The sequence below is a fragment of the Triturus cristatus genome, chromosome 9 (genome assembly GCF_964204655.1).
Source record: "Triturus cristatus chromosome 9, aTriCri1.1, whole genome shotgun sequence".
In the NCBI taxonomy this organism is placed as follows: Eukaryota; Metazoa; Chordata; class Amphibia; order Caudata; family Salamandridae; genus Triturus; species Triturus cristatus.
The window spans coordinates 1,285,772,195-1,285,794,496 of NC_140592.1; the positions used below are offsets into that span (position 1 = coordinate 1,285,772,195).

At 50.7% G+C, this 22,302-nt stretch overlaps 1 protein-coding gene across 2 annotated transcripts in view; it reads left to right on the forward strand.

Moving 5' to 3' along the window:
* CLEC14A (C-type lectin domain containing 14A) overlaps positions 1–459 on the forward strand; it is a 40,832-nt gene extending 40,373 nt beyond the window's left edge. Inside the window, exon 3 of one of the 2 annotated variants that reach the window (XR_014968968.1) lies at positions 187–458. Coding sequence is in view for 1 of the 2 variants with exons in the window: in XM_085627466.1 (XP_085483592.1) it covers positions 187–200 (14 nt within the window). In the remaining variant the exon portion in view is untranslated. Of the gene's footprint in view, positions 1–186 lie in introns of both variants that reach the window. The other variant, XM_085627466.1, reaches the window with a different exon arrangement.
* The last annotated feature ends 21,843 nt before the right edge of the window (positions 460–22,302 follow it).

The following is a 22,302-nucleotide window of genomic DNA, read 5'->3' on the forward strand; positions in this document are numbered from 1 at the left end:
GGCAGTAGGGGGCGCGACCTGGCCTGCAAGCAGGGTCAGGGGTCATCTTTGATTTGATATGATTCAAATTTTACTCAGTTTTTCACTGTATTTTGCATTTTAATGTCTAATTTCATGTACCACTGTTTCTTTTCCCCTTTACATTGGGTGTTAAGTTCTTTTTCCTAATATTTTGTTCTTTTTCAGATAATTCGTCTTGATTGGCTCATTTTCACGACCCGTTGCAAGCAGTACTCGACTCCTCGCCTTCCTCTGTTCCAAGGAGTGGCCTTCTCTGCATGACACCTGCTTGTGGACTTTGTTGCCTTCTGAAGATCTTTTCTTTACTCTCACTGCATTTAAAAGAGGCGGATCTCTGTGCTGCTGTTGCCTAGTTACACTTGTTTATTCTAGAAGTTTCCCTTTATGATGTAACTTTTAAGTGGCTGCACTTGAAGTTGCATTAAAAGATTAATGCATAATGTCAGCCTCCGTGTCTTTGATGAAATCCAGATTCTCTGGTCATGGTAATAGGAGAATCGCAATTCTGGGCAAATCACTCAATCTCTTCGCGCCTACCAAAAAAAGAATGTTTCTTTGTGTAACGTATCTGGCGCTCATATACAGCGCTCCAATACTTTCAGGTCGACTTCGCGCTATAAAAAGCTACAAAAACAAAAAACAAGTGGACATTCTAGCACTTGATGCCGTGGCCTAACCGTCGATCCATGGCCCGGCGGCCTGTACCATTTGAATGCTCAGACTTTTCATGTCTGTGAATTTTCGCTTTGTATATTACGGCCTTGACATTTTATGACTGAGGAGAATGTTTGATCACTTTTGACGACGAGTGACTTGGCCCCAGTCCTACCGGCCAGTCTCCAGCTTGAAGAATCTGTGAAGAAGACGACGCCTGTCCTGTGACCAGAGACTTTTAAGACTGCCAGGAAGACTGCCACTCTTCAACAAAGACTAGATCTTCTGAGTATAGTGGCCCTGTCCAGAAAAATTCTAACTCCAAGGACTCCAGATCCAGACGGATCTGTGACCTCTGCCCACTCTGCACCAGACGCCGATGGCCTGAGTGTAAGTGGCCCACCTGCCAAGTGACATATCCCCAGCGATCCGGACCACATCTCCATTGGTGGCTGACCTCCTCTGGACCCCACAAAGTCGCCTGCAGCCTCAACACGAAGGGTCCACCTGACCGCGACCGGCTCCAGTGAAGAAAATCTGACATCAAAAGACACCTCTGCATCCTCAGCCCCCGACATTGGGGTGCCCAGCTGTAGGAGAGTAGGATCTACTACACATGGGTACCCCCACTTTTTGCTGGTGTTTCACTGTTTTTCGACCTTAGTCTGGCTGTGGCCCTGCTAATCAGGACCCCAGCCTAGCTGCTTCCTCTCTAAAATGATTTCCATGTACATTAGGTACATTTCTAATTGGATTCTGGAGTGCCTTATAAGCCCCTAGTATATGGTATACTATGTACCTAGGGCATTGGTACCTCAGAGGCCTACCAGGGTCTGAAGCATATATTATCCCACCCCTGGGAAGCACTCCAAAATGGCACCACAGGTCTGCTACTGCAGCCTGGGTAAGGTGATGCTTGCAGTCCTTACAGTGGTATAGGCTACCTATATCACTACCATTGCACACACACATAAAATCTATAAGTCACTCCTATGGCAGGCCTTAACAATCCTGAGGCAGAGTGCTTGGTTTTTATGTGAGAGGGTGCCCCTGCATGAGCAGAGTCCCTCTGCAGCGTTTGGAGTACCTCCTCTGATGCTGTTTGTGGTGCAACAATACCATATACTCTTAAGTGCATTATAACCTCGCGGTAAATGCTAAATTTGGACTGGCTGCACGTAACATGTCGTGTTTGGTGTCAAACGCTTTGGAATACTACCCCCTGCCAGTTCTGGCGGTGGGGGTAGCCTTCCACCCTTCTAGAGGGAGAGACATGTTCACACTTGTCTACTCGGTAAAGACTTTCTAAAGCCCTGGCATCACAAAATGGATGCCACTGCCACTGACCGAAACTCTGGCAGGGGAGGCCTGGACAGTAGGTTTCCTGTCCCAGGGAGGTGTAACCACCTCCCCAGACAGGCAGATGTGTACTGGGGTTGGGCAGGAGCACTCTCTGGTGCTTTGAAGTCCTGCACTGGGGGCACACTTGGTGTCCCTGTGCATAGTCCAGTTCAAACCGGTTGCAGTGGCTACCTGCCCCTGCTCTGGCACAAAACTGGGCAAAGGAAATGGGTGTAACCACCCCCTCTTTCCAAACCCTCCCATAGGTGGGTCCCTAGAGTATGTCCAACCCCCAAACTTAGTATAAGTATGGGAACCCAGTCCTTGAGACTTTAGATTACCCTGGACGAAACTCTGCAACATATATCCTGGACCTTCGAAGTTCTATTTCAACTAGAGGACTGAAGAAATCTCCCTTGGGGTCAAGGAGTGACCCCCCTGCTTGGCAGGCACCAAAGAAGCAACTACCTGGTCTGCAACTCTAAACCTCCCGCCAGATGCCAACGTCTTTGCATCACCAGAGGTGGATTTCCAGACTTTCCCAAGGCTACCTTGAGACAACAGCAAAGCTGAGGCCCGTGGCTATCGTGGGTGACGTGGAACCGTGTCCCCTGGACGCCGTGATCTTTTGCTGATCCATCATCTTTCTGGTCTTCCTCGAAGTTGTGCTTTAGGCTCCAAATAGCCCCAGCCTTGAGCACCTCCTGCACCGAAGATCTCTGGCCTCCACTCCACGAGTGACCCGTGGGCCAGTTTCAAGTGCGACCGCTTGAGGCTTCTTCGCGATCGCTAGCCCGTTGGCTAGTGGGTCCCCATGAAGGCCACTCCTCTTTTTATTGGGCTTTCCTGGTTGCTCCAGACGTGTCCCGACTTACCCTTGCTGGGTGAGTCCCCCAGACCTTGCTGGTCTGCACCAAAGTCCTTTCTCTGTTTCCAAGTGACTTGCCGTTGCCAAGGCTTGTTGGGTCCAATCCAGTCACCGACATCGCAGCACTCGACAGACTTTGTGGGACAGCTCGAATCCAGCTCCTGGTCATCGTCGGCACCTCCTGGACCTCGTGGCTGAAGAGTCAAGACACCTGTCAACTCACCTGAAGCACCCGACATCTGTGGGCATTGGACTATCGTGCCCCTGGTCACTGGTACGTGACCCAGACTCTGTCCCCTCTGCTTTCAGGTTCCTTCCATCCTATATCCAGGCTTGGATCTCTTCAGACACTTCTAATCTTCACGGCAGCAGCATTTCTTTGCCAGCTTCCATTGAAAACAGCGACGCGACCCGACACCAAAAGACACCTATGCACCCGGCTTCCCTGGGTGAGGTAACTCGAGTACTCTGGTGCTCCCGTGGGTGTTGGCCCTAGACACCTCTAAGTCCAAAAGGGTTCGCTCGTAGTCCTCCTCTAAGTGTCCTTAAACTCTTAATTTCCAACCGCGACTTTCCCCATAGAAGTTAACGGCGATTCGTGGCTGTGTTCTCACACTGCACTCGTCCCCCCGTGGGTCCCCTGTGTCACTACCTTGGGTGGTTCCTTGTGGTCCAAGCACTTCTACAGGCTCTAGGCCTTGTGTCTAGTTCAGTCGTGGTTCTTATACCACTTTATTGGTATATGGTTTGGTACGCCCCTAGGGCCCAAACATGCATTTGTGCTTTTACTGTTGAATACTGACTTGTAACTTAAGTACTTCGAACTCCAGCCTCATAAAGAAACTAGAGGGGTGTGTTTTATCTTAAATACGTATATTTTAAATATATACCTGGTGTGGTTGTCCTTTCATTTGGTCATTCAGGAGATTATAGACTGGTAAAACAAGCTGCTTTACATTCCTTCAAGACTTAGCCTGAAGGCTGCTCTCCATAGCTACCACTAGGATAGCTTTCAATAAAGGTTGTCTTTAACCTATCACCATAAGGGGTTGTTTGGACTGATACAAGCTGCCCACTATAACTAGTGGACAGCATATATCAGGCCAACTTCTCACATTGGTGGCAGCTTGTGGGATTCTAGCTTGCTATTGTTTTACCAGGTAATCTCAATTTAATTGATCAACTGAAAACCACTAAAGGTACCTTAGATACATATAACATCAAGCTTAGTATACAGTAAGTTCTACTGAACTTAGAGTTGTGTGTTAAGGGATAGCACACCCTTTCTACAACTCATGAGAGTTTAGTAGACCACACTAGTATAGGTAGTGCAATACACCACACCACACTAGTAATGTCTAATCAGCCAGGAACCAGTGGGTCCCTGTCAGGAGCCAGTGGGCTTCTCCCCTATAAATATGAGGCTCTCTCCTTTGCACAGTTTAGGGCCTTATGTTCCATTAGGAAGCTGAAGACAGGCAAAAGTCCAACCACCCAGCACCTCATAAAGATACTCAGGCTGGATGATCTCTCAGGGCCCAGCGGGCCTGAAGGGGTAGGCAGAATGGGTGGGGTAGCAGTTGAGGGTGGATCTGGGGGTGGAACTTCCCCTGGCCCAAACTCTGCTGCTGACCAGACTGATGACAATGATCAGGATCTGGTGACCACAGCTCAACTGGATGAGGATGATGAGGATGAGTCCAATGCTCCCCTCGTTATCCCTCCAGGAAGAGTTGAAAGTAGGGTTAGAAGGAATAGATCTCTCTCAAGGGAGTCTGTCCAGCATACCTCATTTGTAGGGACCTCTATTTCTTCTCCCAGGAGAGGAGAGAGAGAAGTATGAGCAAGATACGTTTAACCTCAGAAAGCAGCAGATGGCCTTAGATAGGGAAGCCCTGGAGCTCTACAGAGCTAGTAAAAAGGAGGGACTAGAGTCCCTTGGTGGCAGCAATTTCCCTAGAGATAGGGAGAGGTCTCATGACCATAGAAACCTAAGTAAGATTGTCCCTCCCTACCAGAGTGGGGATGACATCCACAAATGGATAACGCCTTGGAGAGGGCCTGCAAAGTATAGAAGGTCCCTCAAGGTCAGTGGGCAGCAATCTTATGGCTCTCCTTTGCAGACAAAGGTAGAGACAAGCTCCTCGCTGTAAGAGAAGAGGATGCTGATGATTACAAGGTCTTGAAAAGTGCACTAATAGATGGGTTTGGCCTAACCACTGAACAATACAGGCTAAAGTTCAGAGACACCCAAAAAGCACAAAATCAAGACTGGGTTGACTTTGTTGACTATGCTGCTAAGGCTCTGGAAGGTTGGTTATTGAGCAGTAAAGTGTTTGACTTCATAGGATTGTACAATTTGATAATGAGGGAACAGATGCACCAGTGTGAGAAGTTGGCCTGATGTATGATGTCACTAGTTATAGTGTACACCTTATATCAGTCCAAATACCCTTATGGTGATTGGTTGTAAAGTCAACCTTATAGACCAGCTATCCTAGTGGTAGCATGGACAAGAGCAGTCTTAGGCTAAACTCTGAATGGCATGTGAAGCCAGCTGTGATACCATATATAATCCCTTGAATACCAAATGAAAGGACACCACAACAGATATATATATAAAATAAAGTGTATTTATTCTAAGCAAACCCTCAGCACTCTTTATGAGTTTAGAGGTAAGTACAACACAGTCTTATTAATGCATACAGTAAGTCACACAGGTAAGTAATACAGTTAGGCCCTAGGGGCCACGCAAACCATATACTAAGTAAGTGGTATAAGAACCACTGTCACGGAAATAGAATAGGCCTAGGCCTAGGGAATCGCTGGGGCTACACTACACTAGCGTTAGTTAGGAAGTGGGAGGCCCACGGGATTCGTGTGCAGAGTGGAAACACTCACGCGTAATGCGTAAAAGTCAATAGCAATGTTACAGTTTAGAAATAGATAGATTTAGGACACTTCCGGAGTAGCTAGGAAGTTGAGACTTGAAAACTAGACACTAGGATAGTCACTATCCTGATGAGCACCTGAGTACCCAAGTTACCTAGCCCACAGGCTGCGGGTGCATAGGGGTGAAGATGCGTCGTTTTCGTCGTCGACTCCTATGGATGCCTGAAGAAAGATGCTGACAGGCAGTCAGGAGAGAGTGTCCGGTGGATCCCAAGCCTGGGATCAAGAAGAGAAGAAACCTGCAAGCAGAGGGGACAGAGTCAAGGTCACTAGCCAGTGACCACGTGGAACCAGGAAGGAACCAGGCGATGTCGTGAAGAGTTGCAGGTGAAGGTGAAGCTTGTCGCTGCAGCCAGGAGGACCAGGAAGCGTCGAGGACGACCAGGACCAGGAGGCGAGCTGTCCCACGAAGGCTCTTGCTGTCGGCGGCGTCGAAGTTGGACTAGGACTCACCAAGCCTTGGCAAGCGGAACCCACGAAGAACAAGGGACTTGCTTCTGGTGCAGACCAGGAAGGTCTGGGGTGCTTCTTCTTTGCAGAGAAGCGGGAGCCAGTCTGGAGGAGCCAAACCAGCGCAGAAGATTTCAGGGAGCGTCGTCACAGAGGCCACTAGCCAGCGGGCAAGCAACCGGACAGACGCGGCAAGCAGGAAAATGCTGAAGGGCCCCACGCAGGACTCGTGGAGTGTGGGGGGCTGGTCTTCGGTGCAGATGGTGCTTGGGGTTGGGGCTTCTCAATCCCCGGTGCACAACTTCGAGGGTACCTCAGAAGCTGCGCTGTAAGTTACTAGCCACTTTTCCCAGGTAGCCGGTCCCACGTCGCTCGTCGCCTCCACGGATCTCAGCTCTGCTGCAGATGTGGATGAGGGTCGGAGAAGTCTGGAAATCAAGGCTCTGGTCGGGCTCTGCAATCGGTTCCTCGTCGAACGTTTCACGAAGCAAAGGGTAGTCACTTGATGGTGCCTGTTTGCACAGGGTAGCCACTCCTTGGCTACAAGGGAGATTCTTCAGTCTTCTTCTTTCGTCGAATGTCGAAGGTCCAGAGTTTCTGTTCAGTTTTGCAGGTTCAGGATAATCTAAAGTCTTGAGGCCCAACTCCCACTCTTATACTAATCTGGGGGGCTGGGATACCTGCTAGGTCACGCCTTATGGGTGGGACCTGGGAGGGGGTGGTTACACCCACTTCCCTTTGTCCAGTTTCGCGCCAGAGCTGGGGCTGGAGTGCCCCAGCGCCGGTTTGAACTGGACTATGCAAGGAACACCTTGTGTGCCCCAGGCATGTCTCATTCCTTTCAGCCCACCCTGCCCCAATACACTAAAGGCTGTCTGGGGAGGTGCAAGCACCTCCCCAAGCAGGAAACCTATTGTCCAGGCCTCCCTGGCTGGGATCACTCCCAGCAGCAGGAGGTCAGACTTATGTCGTGGCAGCAGCATCCATTTTGTGATGCTGAGGCTTTGGTCAGAGGCTAACAGTTGAAGTATGATTTTAACATGTCTTTCCCTCTAGAAGGGGGGAATAATATTCTCATGTCCAGAAATGGCATGGGGGTATTATTCCCGAGTGTTAGACACCTTACACGACATGTTTTGATAAAGCCAAACCATAGTTACCATAACCGTCTAAGATTATAAGGCACTTTAAGAGTATATGGTAGGCTATATCATAGAACAGCTATAAGGACAAGGTTCCGAAAGCTGCAGACAGGCTCAGCTCATGCTAGAGCACCATCTCACATGTTACCAAGCACTCTGCCTCCAGGATTGTTAAGGCCTGCCATAGGAGTGACTGATAGGTACACATGTGTCTATATATAAGGGCAGATATAGGCATACTATATCTAAGCAAGGGGTGATTACACGACCTTGCCCCAGCTGAGTGATCAGCCAGTTGTGTCTGATTGGAAGGCCAGACCAGGGGTGGCATAATACATGCTGCAGCCCCTGGGAGGCCTAGGGTACACCTATGCCCTGGGTACCTAGGGTACACTATACAGGGTCCAATAAGGTGATCCTTACCAATTGGGTATGTACCTAGGGTACATGGAGTCCATTTTACAGAGAGAGCAGACAGCCTGAGACCCTGAATGGCAGGATCTCAGGCCAACTAAGTCGAAAAACCAGCTAGACACTAGGCAAAAAGTTGGGGGTAACCATAGTCAGATATCCACCTTCCTACACAACCCCCCCCCCAAACGAAAGGAGATAAGGCTGGCCTTGACAAGGTAAGCCTCTATTGCCTGAGTGGCCATATAAGGAAGAACCAGCACTGGCATGGTTACCCCCTGTCTCATGGTCCTCTAAGCAATCCCTCATCCTAAAGATATCATAGGGTCTCCACCATAGGGAATCTCTACCTTTGGTGTGTTTTTGCAAAGTAAAAGGCTGGTGTTGAGATGGAGTACTGAAGTGAGTGTCCCCAAAGTGAGGCCTCAGCTTCCTCCAATCATCCTCCACCATGGATGCCTTTCTTTCCTTAACTGAGTTGCACTGTGCTCTCAGGGTCAGCCTCTGGCTACCTAAAGCTGGAGGCTGGGTCCCTTTTATGGGCTTACTGGAGGGACAGGTCAGGTTTGGGGCCCTAAGGTCCCATGTTTGCCTGTGCCCAACAGAATCCCTCTGGGGGAGGTCCCTAACTACCTGTGAAGGGGATCCCTCAGGAATGTTTTTACCCATCACCTGGCTAGGGCAACTAACCAGGCAATCCTCATTCTTTTGAAGGGGGGGTTCTTGTGGACAGGGGCCCTCTTGGGGTCCACTGGCCTCCCTGACCTCTGCAGCCCTGGGCTGACTGAGGCAGGGTAGAGAGAGGCAGGCTACTTGCACCAGACTGGATCCCACCTTGGAAGGGGCCACTGACATCAGAGGCTCTGCCAGGCCAGGCCTGGCTACCTCTGGGGCAGTTCCTTCACAAGGGGTGAGGTCAGATCCCTGAGGAGGCTGACCTTTTCCTAATGTCTGGGGAGAGGGAGACTTTTCTTCCTCCCCACTACTCTCTGTTTGTGTGGAGTGATCCATAGTTTCAGGCTTCACTACACCTATGTCAGTCTGAGTATAGGCTGAGACCATTACAGCCTTGCCAACCTTTTCAGGGAGGCACTCAGTTTGTGTGTGAGCTGTGACTGTCACAGCTCTGCCAATTTCTACAGGGAAGTCTGTCTGTGCCTGGGCTGTGGCTACCACTGCCCTTCCAACCTTTTCAGGGAGGAAAGCTACCTGGACAGGGGTTGTGACTGGCACAACCCCACTACCCTTTTTGGAAAGGCCTTCCATTTTAGAATGGGTGTCTTGTTCAACTCCAGCCCAAGCTGAGAGTTCTAAGTCATTCCCCAGCAAGCAGTCCACAGGCAAGGTTGGAGACACTGCCACCCGTTTAGGGCCAGTGACACCTCCCCAGCTGAGACATACCTCTGCCATGGGATGACTGTTCTGGTTGCCATCAATGTTAGTTACCTGGTATGAGAAACCAGGCAAAAGCTGCTCAGAGGGAACCAGCCTATGGGCCACCATAGTGATGCTAGCTCCAGTGTCTCTGTAGGCCTCAGCTTTTCTACCATTGATGTGGGGTTCCTGTCTGTACCTACCCAAAGTGTTGGGACAGGCAGTGAAGTTGGCAAACCCCATGCCACCATCACAGACAAGAGTAGCTGCTGTAGGGGAATTGGCTAAGCCAGGATCCCCCTGTGTTCCCCAAGAAAACCCAACCAAATTTTTGGGGGCACTCCCACCACCTGGGGGATTACTGCTGACAGTAATAGGTGGTGTGACAGGAGTAGTTGGAGGAACAGTTTTGTTTTTAGCCTGTGGACAACTGCTGTCAGTTTTCCAATGCCCAGGTGTTTTACACACATGGCAGTAAGGCTTTTTAACTGTGGTAGAGGAGGGAGCTTGGGACCCACCACCCTGTGTGGAGTTTTGGGGCCCTGAGGAAGATTTCTCTTTTGCTTTATCCCCACCCTTCTCTTGAGGCTTGGTGGTATCTTTCTTTTGGTCACCACCCTGATTTTTAGGCCTAATCCTGGTCCTGACCCATTTATCTGCCCTCTTTCCCAATTCTTGGGGAGAGGTCAAATCTGAGTCTACCAGGTGTTGATGGAGAAGCTGGTTCTGACAATTATTAAGGATCTGCTCCCTCATAATCAAGTTGTACAATCCTGTATAGTCCTGCACCTTGCTGCCATTTAACCAACCTTCCAAAGCCTTAGTGGCACAATCCACAAAATCAGACCAGTCCTGTGTCTGTGTCTTCTGGGTGTCTCTGAACAACAACCTATATTGCTCAGTGGTTAAGCCAAACCCATCTATCAGAGCACTCTTCAGGACTTTGTAATTGTTTGCATCCTCATCACTGACTGTGAGGAGCTTGTCTCTACCTTTGTCAGAAAAGGAGAGCCACAAGATAGCTGCCCACTGACTTTGGGGTACCTGCTGTACTTTGCAGGCCCTCTCCAAAGCAGTCATCCATTTGTGGATGTCATCCCCATTCTGATATGGGGGGACTATCTTGCTTAGGTTTCTATGGTCATAAGACCTATCCCTATCTCTAGGAATGTTGCTGCCACCAGTGGGTTCTGACCCACACAATTTTTGCTCTCTAGCCAGAGCAAGCTTCTCTTTGGCAAGGGCAATTTCTTCCCTCTGAATCCTCAGATTAGCTTCCCTCATTCTGGCTTTATGCTCCTTTCTCTCAGGTGAAGTCATTCCCCTGTGAGAGGAAGCATTAGAGATGCTAGAGACATGGGAGTGGATGGATTCCCCTGAAGGGGATCTGTCCCTCCTGTTTCTCTGTGAATGCCTACTTGTGGGTCTGTATGGGGGGACCCCATGCAAACTCCCATGTAAGCTTAAGTTAGCCTGGCTAAGTCTCCTTACTTGGCTCTGGCTGTCTACCTCTTCCTCTGAAGTCCCATCTGACTCATCTGTGGTGGGTAGACCCTTATCTACAGCTATGGCACCATCCCTGGCAGCTCTTTCAGCATCATAGGCCTCCAGAAGCTCCACTAGCTGTCTAAGGGTAGGGTTTGCACCCTGTTTTATTCCTCTGGAGGTACACAATTGTCTCATCTCCTGGAATGTGAATGCATCATACCTAGAGGGAACCTGTCTAGGATTCTCCTCTCCTGAGGGAGCATCAGTGTGATCTCCATCCAGGGGCATGATTCTAGTGAGGGTGTGGTGTGTGCACCTACCTACACTAGTTGTATCTACTAAACCTCTCTAGTAGTTGTAGTCAGGGTGTGTTACTCCCTTCACCCTACAACTACTAAGTCCAGTAGGACTTAAGTATTATAAACTATGTTATATGTACCTAGACAATATCTGTGTGATCTTCCAATTTAGTATCTCAAGATTACAATGGTATTACAACAGCAAGCTCAGATCCCAACCGCTGCTCACCAATGTGAGAAGTTGGCCTGATGTATGATGTCACTAGTTATAGTGTACACCTTATATCAGTCCAAATACCCTTATGGTGATTGGTTGTAAAGTCAACCTTATAGACCAGCTATCCTAGTGGTAGCATGGACAAGAGCAGTCTTAGGCTAAACTCTGAATGGCATGTGAAGCCAGCTGTGATACCATATATAATCCCTTGAATACCAAATGAAAGGACACCACAACAGATATATATATAAAATAAAGTGTATTTATTCTAAGCAAACCCTCAGCACTCTTTATGAGTTTAGAGGTAAGTACAACACAGTCTTATTAATGCATACAGTAAGTCACACAGGTAAGTAATACAGTTAGGCCCTAGGGGCCACGCAAACCATATACTAAGTAAGTGGTATAAGAACCACTGTCACGGAAATAGAATAGGCCTAGGCCTAGGGAATCGCTGGGGCTACACTACACTAGCGTTAGTTAGGAAGTGGGAGGCCCACGGGATTCGTGTGCAGAGTGGAAACACTCACGCGTAATGCGTAAAAGTCAATAGCAATGTTACAGTTTAGAAATAGATAGATTTAGGACACTTCCGGAGTAGCTAGGAAGTTGAGACTTGAAAACTAGACACTAGGATAGTCACTATCCTGATGAGCACCGGAGTACCCAAGTTACCTAGCCCACAGGCTGCGGGTGCATAGGGGTGAAGATGCGTCGTTTTCGTCGTCGACTCCTATGGATGCCTGAAGAAAGATGCTGACAGGCAGTCAGGAGAGAGTGTCCGGTGGATCCCAAGCCTGGGATCAAGAAGAGAAGAAACCTGCAAGCAGAGGGGACAGAGTCAAGGTCACTAGCCAGTGACCACGTGGAACCAGGAAGGAACCAGGCGATGTCGTGAAGAGTTGCAGGTGAAGGTGAAGCTTGTCGCTGCAGCCAGGAGGACCAGGAAGCGTCGAGGACGACCAGGACCAGGAGGCGAGCTGTCCCACGAAGGCTCTTGCTGTCGGCGGCGTCGAAGTTGGACTAGGACTCACCAAGCCTTGGCAAGCGGAACCCACGAAGAACAAGGGACTTGCTTCTGGTGCAGACCAGGAAGGTCTGGGGTGCTTCTTCTTTGCAGAGAAGCGGGAGCCAGTCTGGAGGAGCCAAACCAGCGCAGAAGATTTCAGGGAGCGTCGTCACAGAGGCCACTAGCCAGCGGGCAAGCAACCGGACAGACGCGGCAAGCAGGAAAATGCTGAAGGGCCCCACGCAGGACTCGTGGAGTGTGGGGGGCTGGTCTTCGGTGCAGATGGTGCTTGGGGTTGGGGCTTCTCAATCCCCGGTGCACAACTTCGAGGGTACCTCAGAAGCTGCGCTGTAAGTTACTAGCCACTTTTCCCAGGTAGCCGGTCCCACGTCGCTCGTCGCCTCCACGGATCTCAGCTCTGCTGCAGATGTGGATGAGGGTCAGAGAAGTCTGGAAATCAAGGCTCTGGTCGGGCTCTGCAATCGGTTCCTCGTCGAACGTTTCACGAAGCAAAGGGTAGTCACTTGATGGTGCCTGTTTGCACAGGGTAGCCACTCCTTGGCTACAAGGGAGATTCTTCAGTCTTCTTCTTTCGTCGAATGTCGAAGGTCCAGAGTTTCTGTTCAGTTTTGCAGGTTCAGGATAATCTAAAGTCTTGAGGCCCAACTCCCACTCTTATACTAATCTGGGGGGCTGGGATACCTGCTAGGTCACGCCTTATGGGTGGGACCTGGGAGGGGGTGGTTACACCCACTTCCCTTTGTCCAGTTTCGCGCCAGAGCTGGGGCTGGAGTGCCCCAGCGCCGGTTTGAACTGGACTATGCAAGGAACACCTTGTGTGCCCCAGGCATGTCTCATTCCTTTCAGCCCACCCTGCCCCAATACACTAAAGGCTGTCTGGGGAGGTGCAAGCACCTCCCCAAGCAGGAAACCTATTGTCCAGGCCTCCCTGGCTGGGATCACTCCCAGCAGCAGGAGGTCAGACTTGTGTCGTGGCAGCAGCATCCATTTTGTGATGCTGAGGCTTTGGTCAGAGGCTAACAGTTGAAGTATGATTTTAACATGTCTTTCCCTCTAGAAGGGGGGAATAATATTCTCATGTCCAGAAATGGCATGGGGGTATTATTCCCGAGTGTTAGACACCTTACACGACATGTTTTGATAAAGCCAAACCATAGTTACCATAACCGTCTAAGATTATAAGGCACTTTAAGAGTATATGGTAGGCTATATCATAGAACAGCTATAAGGACAAGGTTCCGAAAGCTGCAGACAGGCTCAGCTCATGCTAGAGCACCATCTCACATGTTACCAAGCACTCTGCCTCCAGGATTGTTAAGGCCTGCCATAGGAGTGACTGATAGGTACACATGTGTCTATATATAAGGGCAGATATAGGCATACTATATCTAAGCAAGGGGTGATTACACGACCTTGCCCCAGCTGAGTGATCAGCCAGTTGTGTCTGATTGGAAGGCCAGACCAGGGGTGGCATAATACATGCTGCAGCCCCTGGGAGGCCTAGGGTACACCTATGCCCTGGGTACCTAGGGTACACTATACAGGGTCCAATAAGGTGATCCTTACCAATTGGGTATGTACCTAGGGTACATGGAGTCCATTTTACAGAGAGAGCAGACAGCCTGAGACCCTGAATGGCAGGATCTCAGGCCAACTAAGTCGAAAAACCAGCTAGACACTAGGCAAAAAGTTGGGGGTAACCATAGTCAGATATCCACCTTCCTACAACCAGTACCTGGTAGACTCCGATCTGACCTCTCCCCAACTTCTGTGGGATCCACTGGACTCTGTGCAGACTATATCTTACTTTGGTATAGTATATATAGAGCCAGCTTCCTACAAGGATGCAGTGCACTCACGCCTCCAAGAATACAGTGCACTCATGCTCCAAGAATACAGTGTACTCACACCTTCATAGAACACAGTGGACTTACCACTCCATACAACACAGTTGACTTATCACTCCATAGAACACAGTGCACTCACCCCTCCATAGAGCACACTGGACTCACCACTTCATAGAACACAGTGCACTCACCTCTCCATAGAGCACACTGGAGTCACCTCTCCATAGACACAGTGCACTCACCCCTCTATAGAGCACACTAGACTCACCTCTCCATAAACACAGTACACTCACCCCTCTATAGAGCACACTAGACTCATCTCTCCATAGACACAGTGCACTCACCCCTCCACAGAGCACACTGGACTCATCTCTCCATAGAACACAGTGCTCTCACCCCTCCATAGAGCACACTGGACTCACCTCTCCATAGACACAGTGCACTCACCCCTCCATAGAGCACACTGGACTCATCTCTCCATAGACACAGTGCACTCACACCTTTATAGAGCACACTGGACTCACCTCTCCATAGACACAGTACACTCACCTTTCCATGGGACATGAGCGCCCCCTCTCCATAGAACACAGTGCAATCAACGCTACATAGAACACAGTGCATTCATCCCCCATGGAACACAGTGCACTCACCTCTCCATAGGACACAGTGCAATCAACGCTACATAGGACACAGTGCACTCACCCCCCATGGGACACAGTGCACTCACCCTCCATAGACACAGTGCACTCACCTCCCATGGAACACAGTGCACTCACCCCCATGGGATACAGCGCACTCACCCACATGGGACCCAGTGCACTCACCCTCCATAGACACAGTGCACTCACCTCCCATGGGAGAACACAGTGCACTCACCTCCCATGGGACCCAGTGCACTCACCCCCCATGGGACCCAGTGCACTCACCCCCATGGGACCCAGTGCACTCACCCCCCATGGAACCCAGTGCACTCTCCTCTCCAAAGGCCACAACACACTCATCCCTCCATAAGACACAGCACACTCAACTCTCTCACAGTACAATCAACACTACATAGGACACAGTGCACTCAGCCCCCATGGAACACAGTGCGCTCACCCTCCATGGAACACAGTGCACTCACCCCCCATGGGACACAGTGCACTAGCCCCCCCCCCCATGGGACACATTGCACTCACCCCCATGGGACACAGTGCACTCAGCTTTCCATACAACAGAATGGGCACACCTTTCCATACAACAGAGTGGGCTCACTCCTCTGTAGCACACAGCACAGTCACCCCTCCATAGGACACAATGCCCCCACCCTCTAAAGGACATAGTGGTTTCACCCCTCCATAGGACACAGTGCTATCACCCCCTATAGAATACAGGGGGCTCCATCACCACTTCAATTCTTGAATTCTTGAATTCCTCAAGAAACTAAAGACCTGTCTCTTCACCTTGTCCCACACTGGGTTGGCCTTTTTGGCTTCTGCCTTAGAGCCAGGATAGCTTCCTCAGTGAGTTGTGTGCAATACAAAAACGCAAAACATAACACATGTTTATTAGCGCCCACACGATTCCATTTACACAGACCCACATGGGCAGAGTACCTAAGACCCACATCACCCTCCATGCACTCCTGGACATCTCATAATCTGGACCCTTTGACAGCCCTCAGCTCATAGTATCTGCTGTACACCTATATTTCATCAGCCCCATCCCTACAGTTCATTCCGCACTCTCCACCCCTAAAGTTCATTCAGCACTCTCCACCCCTACAGTTCCTCCAACACTCACCACCCCTACAATTCCTTCAGCACTCTCTAGCCCTACAGTTCCATCAGCACTCTCCACCCCAACAGTTCCTCCAGACTCTCCACCGCCACAGTTACTCCAGCACTCTCCACCCCCATAGTTACTCCAGCACTCTCCACCCCCACTGTTCCTCCAGCATTCTCCACCCCTACAGTTAATCAGCACTCTCCACCCCCACAGTTCCTTCAGCACTCTCCACCCCCACAGTTTTACCAGCATTCTCTACCCCTACAGTTACTCAAGCACTCTCCACCCGCATAGTTACTCCAGCACTCACCACCCCCTTAGTTACTCCAGCACTCTCCACTCCCACAGTTACTCTAGTTTTCTCCACCCCCACAGGTCCTCCCACATTCTTCACCCCTACAGTTACTCCAGCACTCTCCACCCCATAGTTTCTCCAGCACTCACCACCTCATAGTTACTCCAGCACTCTTCACCCCCACAGTTTCTCTAGCACTCACCACCCTTTCAGTTCCTTCAGCACTTTCCACCCCCACACTTACTCCAACACTCACCACCCCTACAGTTCCATCAGTACCCTCTACCCCCACAGTTACTCCAGACTCTCCACCCCCACAGTTACTCCAGCACTCTCCACCCCCACAGTTCCTCCAGCATTCTTCAACCCCACAGTTACTCCACTCTTTACCCCTACAGTTCCTTCAGAACTCTCCACCCCTACAGTTCCTCCCGCACTCTCCACCCCCAAAGTTCCTATAGCACTCTCCGCCCCCACAGTTACTCTAGCACTCTTCATTCCCACAGTTACTCCGGCACTCTCCACCATTACAGTTCCTTCAGCACTGTCCACTCCTACAGTTCCTCCAGCACTCTCCACCCCCACAGTTTCTCCAGCACTCTCCACCCCAACAGTTACTCCAGACTCTCCACCCCCATAGTTACTTCAGCATTTTCCACCCCCACAGTTCCTTCAGCACTCTCCACCCCCAAAGTTCCTCCAGCACTCTCCACCCCCACAGTTACTCCAGCACACTTCCCCTCCACAGTTACTCCAGCACTCTCAACCTCCACAGTTACTCCAGCACTCTTCATTCCCACAGTTAATCCAGCACTCTCCACCCCCACAGTTTCTTCCGCACTGTCCACCCCTACAGTTCCTCCAGCACTCACCACCCCTACAGTGACTCCAGAACTCTCCAAACCCCCAGTTACTCCAGAACTTTCCACCCCCACTGTTAATCAAACACTCACCACCCCTACAGTTCATTCAGCACTCTCCACCCCACAGTGCCTCCCGCATTCCCCACCCCCACAGTTCCTCCAGCACTCTTCACCCCCACAGTTACTCCAGCACTCTCCACCCCACAGTTTCTTCAGCACTGTCCACACCTGCAGTTCTTCCAGCACTCTCCACTCCCACAGTTACTCCAGAACTCTCCACCCCCACAGTTTCTTCAGCACTGTCCATGCCTACAGTTCCTACAGAACTCTCCACCCCCACAGTTACTCCAACACTCACCACCCCTACAGTTCCTTCAACACTCTCTACCCCTACAGTTACTCCAGAACTCTCCACTCCCACAGTTACTCCAGCACTCTTAACCACCCCCACAGTTACTCTAGCATTCTCGACCCCCACAGTTACTCCAGCACTCTCCACCCCCACAGTTACTCCAGCACTGTCCACCCCTACAGGTCCTCCAGCACTCTTCATTCCCACAGTTACTCCAGCACTCTCCAACCCCACAGTTCCTTCAGCACTGTCCACCCCTACAGTTCCTTCAGCACTCTCAACCCCCACAGTTGCTCCAACACTCACCACCCCTACAGTTCCTTCAGCACCCTCTACCTTCACTGTTACTCCAGCATTCTCTACCCCCAGAGTTACTCCAATATTCTCCACCCCTACAGTTCCTCCAGCACTCTCCACCCCCACAGTTACTCCAGCACTCTTCATCCCCACAGTTACTCCAGCACTCTTCACCCCCACAGTTACTCCAGCATTCTCCACCCCCACAGTTACTCTAGCAGTCTCTACCCCTACACCTCCTTCAGCACTCTCCACCCCCACAGTTACTCCAACACTCACCACCCCTACAGTTCCTTCAGCACCCTCTACCCCCACAGTTACTCCAGCATTGTCCACCCCCACAGTTACTCCAGAATTCTCCACCCCTACAGTTCCCCCAGCACTCTCCACCCACACAGTTATTCCAGAACTCTCCACCTCCACAGTTACTCCAGCACTCTCCACCACCACAGTTACTCCAATACTCTTCATTCCCACTGTTATTCCAGAACTCTCCACCCCCACAGTTACTCCAGCACTCTCCACTCCCACAGTTACTCCAATACTCACCACCCCTACAGTTCCTTCAGCACCCTCTACCCCCACAGTTACTCCAGCACTCTTCATTTCCACAGTTACTCCAGCACTCTCCACCCCCAGAGTTCCTTCAGCACTGTCAACCCCCTACAGTTCCTCCAGCACTCTCCACCCCCACAGTTACTCTAGAACTCTCCACCCCCACAGTTACTCCAGCACTCTCCACCCCTACAGTTCCTCCAGCACTCTCCACTCCCACAGTTTCTCCAGCACTCTTCATCCCCACAGTTACTCCAGCACTCTTCACCCCCACAGTTACTCCAGCATTCTCCACCCCCACAGTTACTCTAGCAGTCTCTACCCCTACACCTCCTTCAGCACTCTCCACCCCCACAGTTACTCCAACACTCACCACCCCTACAGTTCCTTCAGCACCCTCTACCCCCACAGTTACTCCAGCATTGTCCACCCCCACAGTTACTCCAGAATTCTCCACCCCTACAGTTCCCCCAGCACTCTCCACCCACACAGTTATTCCAGAACTCTCCACCTCCACAGTTACTCCAGCACTCTCCACCACCACAGTTACTCCAATACTCTTCATTCCCACTGTTATTCCAGAACTCTCCACCCCCACAGTTACTCCAGCACTCTCCACTCCCACAGTTACTCCAATACTTACCACCCCTACAGTTCCTTCAGCACCCTCTACCCCCACAGTTACTCCAGCACTCTTCATTTCCACAGTTACTCCAGCACTCTCCACCCCCAGAGTTCCTTCAGCACTGTCAACCCCCTACAGTTCCTCCAGCACTCTCCACCCCCACAGTTACTCCAGAACTCTCCACCCCCACAGTTACTCCAGCACTCTCCACCCCTACAGTTCCTTCAGCACTCTCCACCCCCACAGTTACTCCAACACTCACCACCCCTACAGTTCCTTCAGCACCCACTACCCCCACAGTTACTCCAGCACTCTTCATTTCCACAGTTACTCCAGCACTCTCCACCCCCAGAGTTCCTTCAGCACTGCCAACCCCTACAGTTCCTCTAGCACTCTCTGTAGGATAGTAGGATCTACTTCTTATGGTTACCCCCTCTTTTTGCTGCTGTAACACTGTTTTTCAACTTTAGTCTGGCTGGGGCCCTGCTATTCAGGACCCCAGCCTAGCTGCTTCCCCTCTAAATTGATTCCTAGTACCTTAGGTACACAACAGATTGGATTCTGAGGAGCCCTTATAAGTCCCTAGTATATGGTATACTATGTACCCAGGGCATAGGTACCCCAATGGACTCCCAGGGGCTGAAGCATGTATTATGCCACCCCTGGGAAGCCCTCCAAAATGACACCACAGGTCTGCTACTGCAGCCTGGGTAACCCCTAACTGAGATATAGGTTCACTATATCTCACCTATCACTGCACATATAAACCCATCAGTCACCCCTATGGCAGGCCTTATCAATCCTGAAGGCAGGGTGCTTGGTTTTGTGTGAGAGGGTCCCTGTGCATGAGCAGAGCCCCACTGCAGCCTTTGGAATCTCTTCTCCATATACTCTTAATTGCATTAATTGCATTATAACCCAACGGTAAATGCTAACTTTGGACTGGCTGCTTGGAAAACATGTTGTGTTTGGTGTCAAACACCTTGGAATCATACCCCCACACCAGTAACTGGTGTAGGAGTATGATCCCACCCTTCTAGAGGGAGCGACATAACAGCACCGGTATACCCGGTACCAGCTTAAAAGAGCCTTGGCATCACAAAATGGATGCTGCAGCCACAGACACGAGTCTGGCCTCCTGCTGCTGACCGAAACTCCGGCAGGTGAGGCCTTGACAATAGGTTTCCTGTCACAGGGAGGTGTTACCACCTCCCAGACAGGCCTTAGTGGATTAGGGCTGAGTGGGAGCACTCCAGGAGTGCATTGAAGTCCTGCACTGGGGGCACATTTGGTGTCCCTGTGCATAGTCCAGCTCAAACCGGTTGCAGGGGCCACGAGCCACTGCTCTGGCGCAAAACTGGACAAAGAAAATGGGTGTAGCCACCCCTCTTTCCAAACCTTCCCATAGTTGGGTCCCTGAGTTAGTCCAACCCCTTCCTTGGGTATAAAGAAGGAACCTCTGTAACCCGAACTTTTGATATCCCTGGACGAAACTCTGAAACTGAATCTTGGAACTTCGCCAATCTGTTCAACGCCAGTTGACTGAAGAATCTCCCTTGGAGTAAAGGAGTTACTCCCCTTCTTGGCAGGCACCAAAGACGCATCTGTCCGGTCTGCATCTCCGAAGCTCCCACCGGACACCGAAGACAATGCAACACCAGAGGTTGATTTCCAGACTTCCCCGAGGCCAAACCGAGTCCCCAGCAAAGCTGAGACCCGTAGCCCTCGTGGGTACCGTGGAACTGGAACCCCTGGACACCGTGCACATGTGCATCAGCTTCCCGATGACTCTCGAGGCTGTGCATTAGTTTACTTGTAGCCCAGACCCTGAGCCCCCTTTGCACCGCAGATTGTGGGCCTACACTCCACGAGTGTTCCGTGAGCCCGCTCCTTGCATTCCCGCTCGAGGTCCCTTCGCGATCCCTGGTCGGTCGACTGGTGGGTCCCTGTGAAGGTAACTATGACTTTCCTTGGGCTTCCCTGGTTGCTCCAGATGTGCCCTCACTCCTCCTAGCTGGGGGAGTCCCTCGGACCTTGCTTGTCCGCACCGAAGCATCTTTCTTCTTTCTACGTGGGTTACTATTGCCAAGGCTTGTTGTGTCTAATCCGGGCACCGACGCTTCAGCATTCGACATCTTTTATAGCTCGAATCAGCTCCTGGTCATCCTCAACACCTCCTGGTTCTCGTGGCTGAAGAGTCAAGATTCACCTTCTTCACCTGAAACACCCGACATCGGTGGGCATTCGTCTATCGTGCCTCTGGTAACTGGCAAGTGACCTAGACTCTGTCCCATCTGCTTTCAGGTTCTTCACATCTCCGATCCAGGCTTTGATCTCTTCGGACACTTCACATCTTCCCGGCAGCAGCGCTTCTTCACCAGCAGCCATTGAAAACGACGACGCGACCCGACACCATTTGACACCTATGCACCCGGCTTTCCTGGGTGAGGTAACTCAAGTACTCCGGTGCTCCCGTGGGTGTTGACCGTTGAACTGTCTAAGTCCAAGAGGATTTGGTCCTAGTCCATTCCTCAGTGTCCTTTAACTATAAACAATCTAACCGCGACTTTCCCCATAGAAGCTAACGGGAGCTCGCGGCTGTGTTCTCACACTGAACATGGCCCCCATGGGTCCCCTGCATCACTACCCTGGGTGGTTACTTGGGGTCCCAATGATTCTACAGGCTTTAGGCCTTGTGTCTAGTTAAGTCGTGGTTCCTATACCACTATTTTAGTATATGGTTTGGTCCGCCCCTAGGGCCTAACGTATATTGTGCTACTTTACTGTAATATTTTGAAGTTTAACTTATGTGCTTTTGCCTCTAGCCTCATAAAGAGACTAGAGGGGTGTGTCTAGTAATAAATACATATATTTTATGTATATACCTGGTGTGGACTCCTTTAATGTAGCCACTCAAGAGATTATAGACTGGTAAAACAAGCTGTTTTACATTCCTTCAAGACTTAGCCTGAAGGCTGCTCTCCATAGCTACCACTAGGATAGCTTTCAATAAAGTTTGTCTTTAAATTATCATCAATAAGGGGTTGTTTTGACTGGTACAAGGTGCCCACTATAACTAGTGGACAGCATATACCAGGCCAACTTCTCAAACTCTCCACCCCAACAGTTACTCCAGACTCTCCACCCCCGTAGTTACTCCAGCACTCTCCACCCCCACAGTTCCTTCAGCACTCTCCACCCCCACAGTTCCTCAGCACTCTCCACCCCCACAGTTACTCCAGAACTCTCCACCCCCACAGTTACTCCAGCACTCTTCACCTATAGTTCCTCCAGCACTCACCACCCCTACAGTTACTCCAGAACTCTCCATCCCAACAGTTACTCCAGCACTCTCCACTCCCACAGTTACTCCAACACTCACCACCCATGCTGTTCCTGCATCACTCTCCACCTCCACAGTTCCACCAGCATTCTCCACCCTCACAGTTTCTTC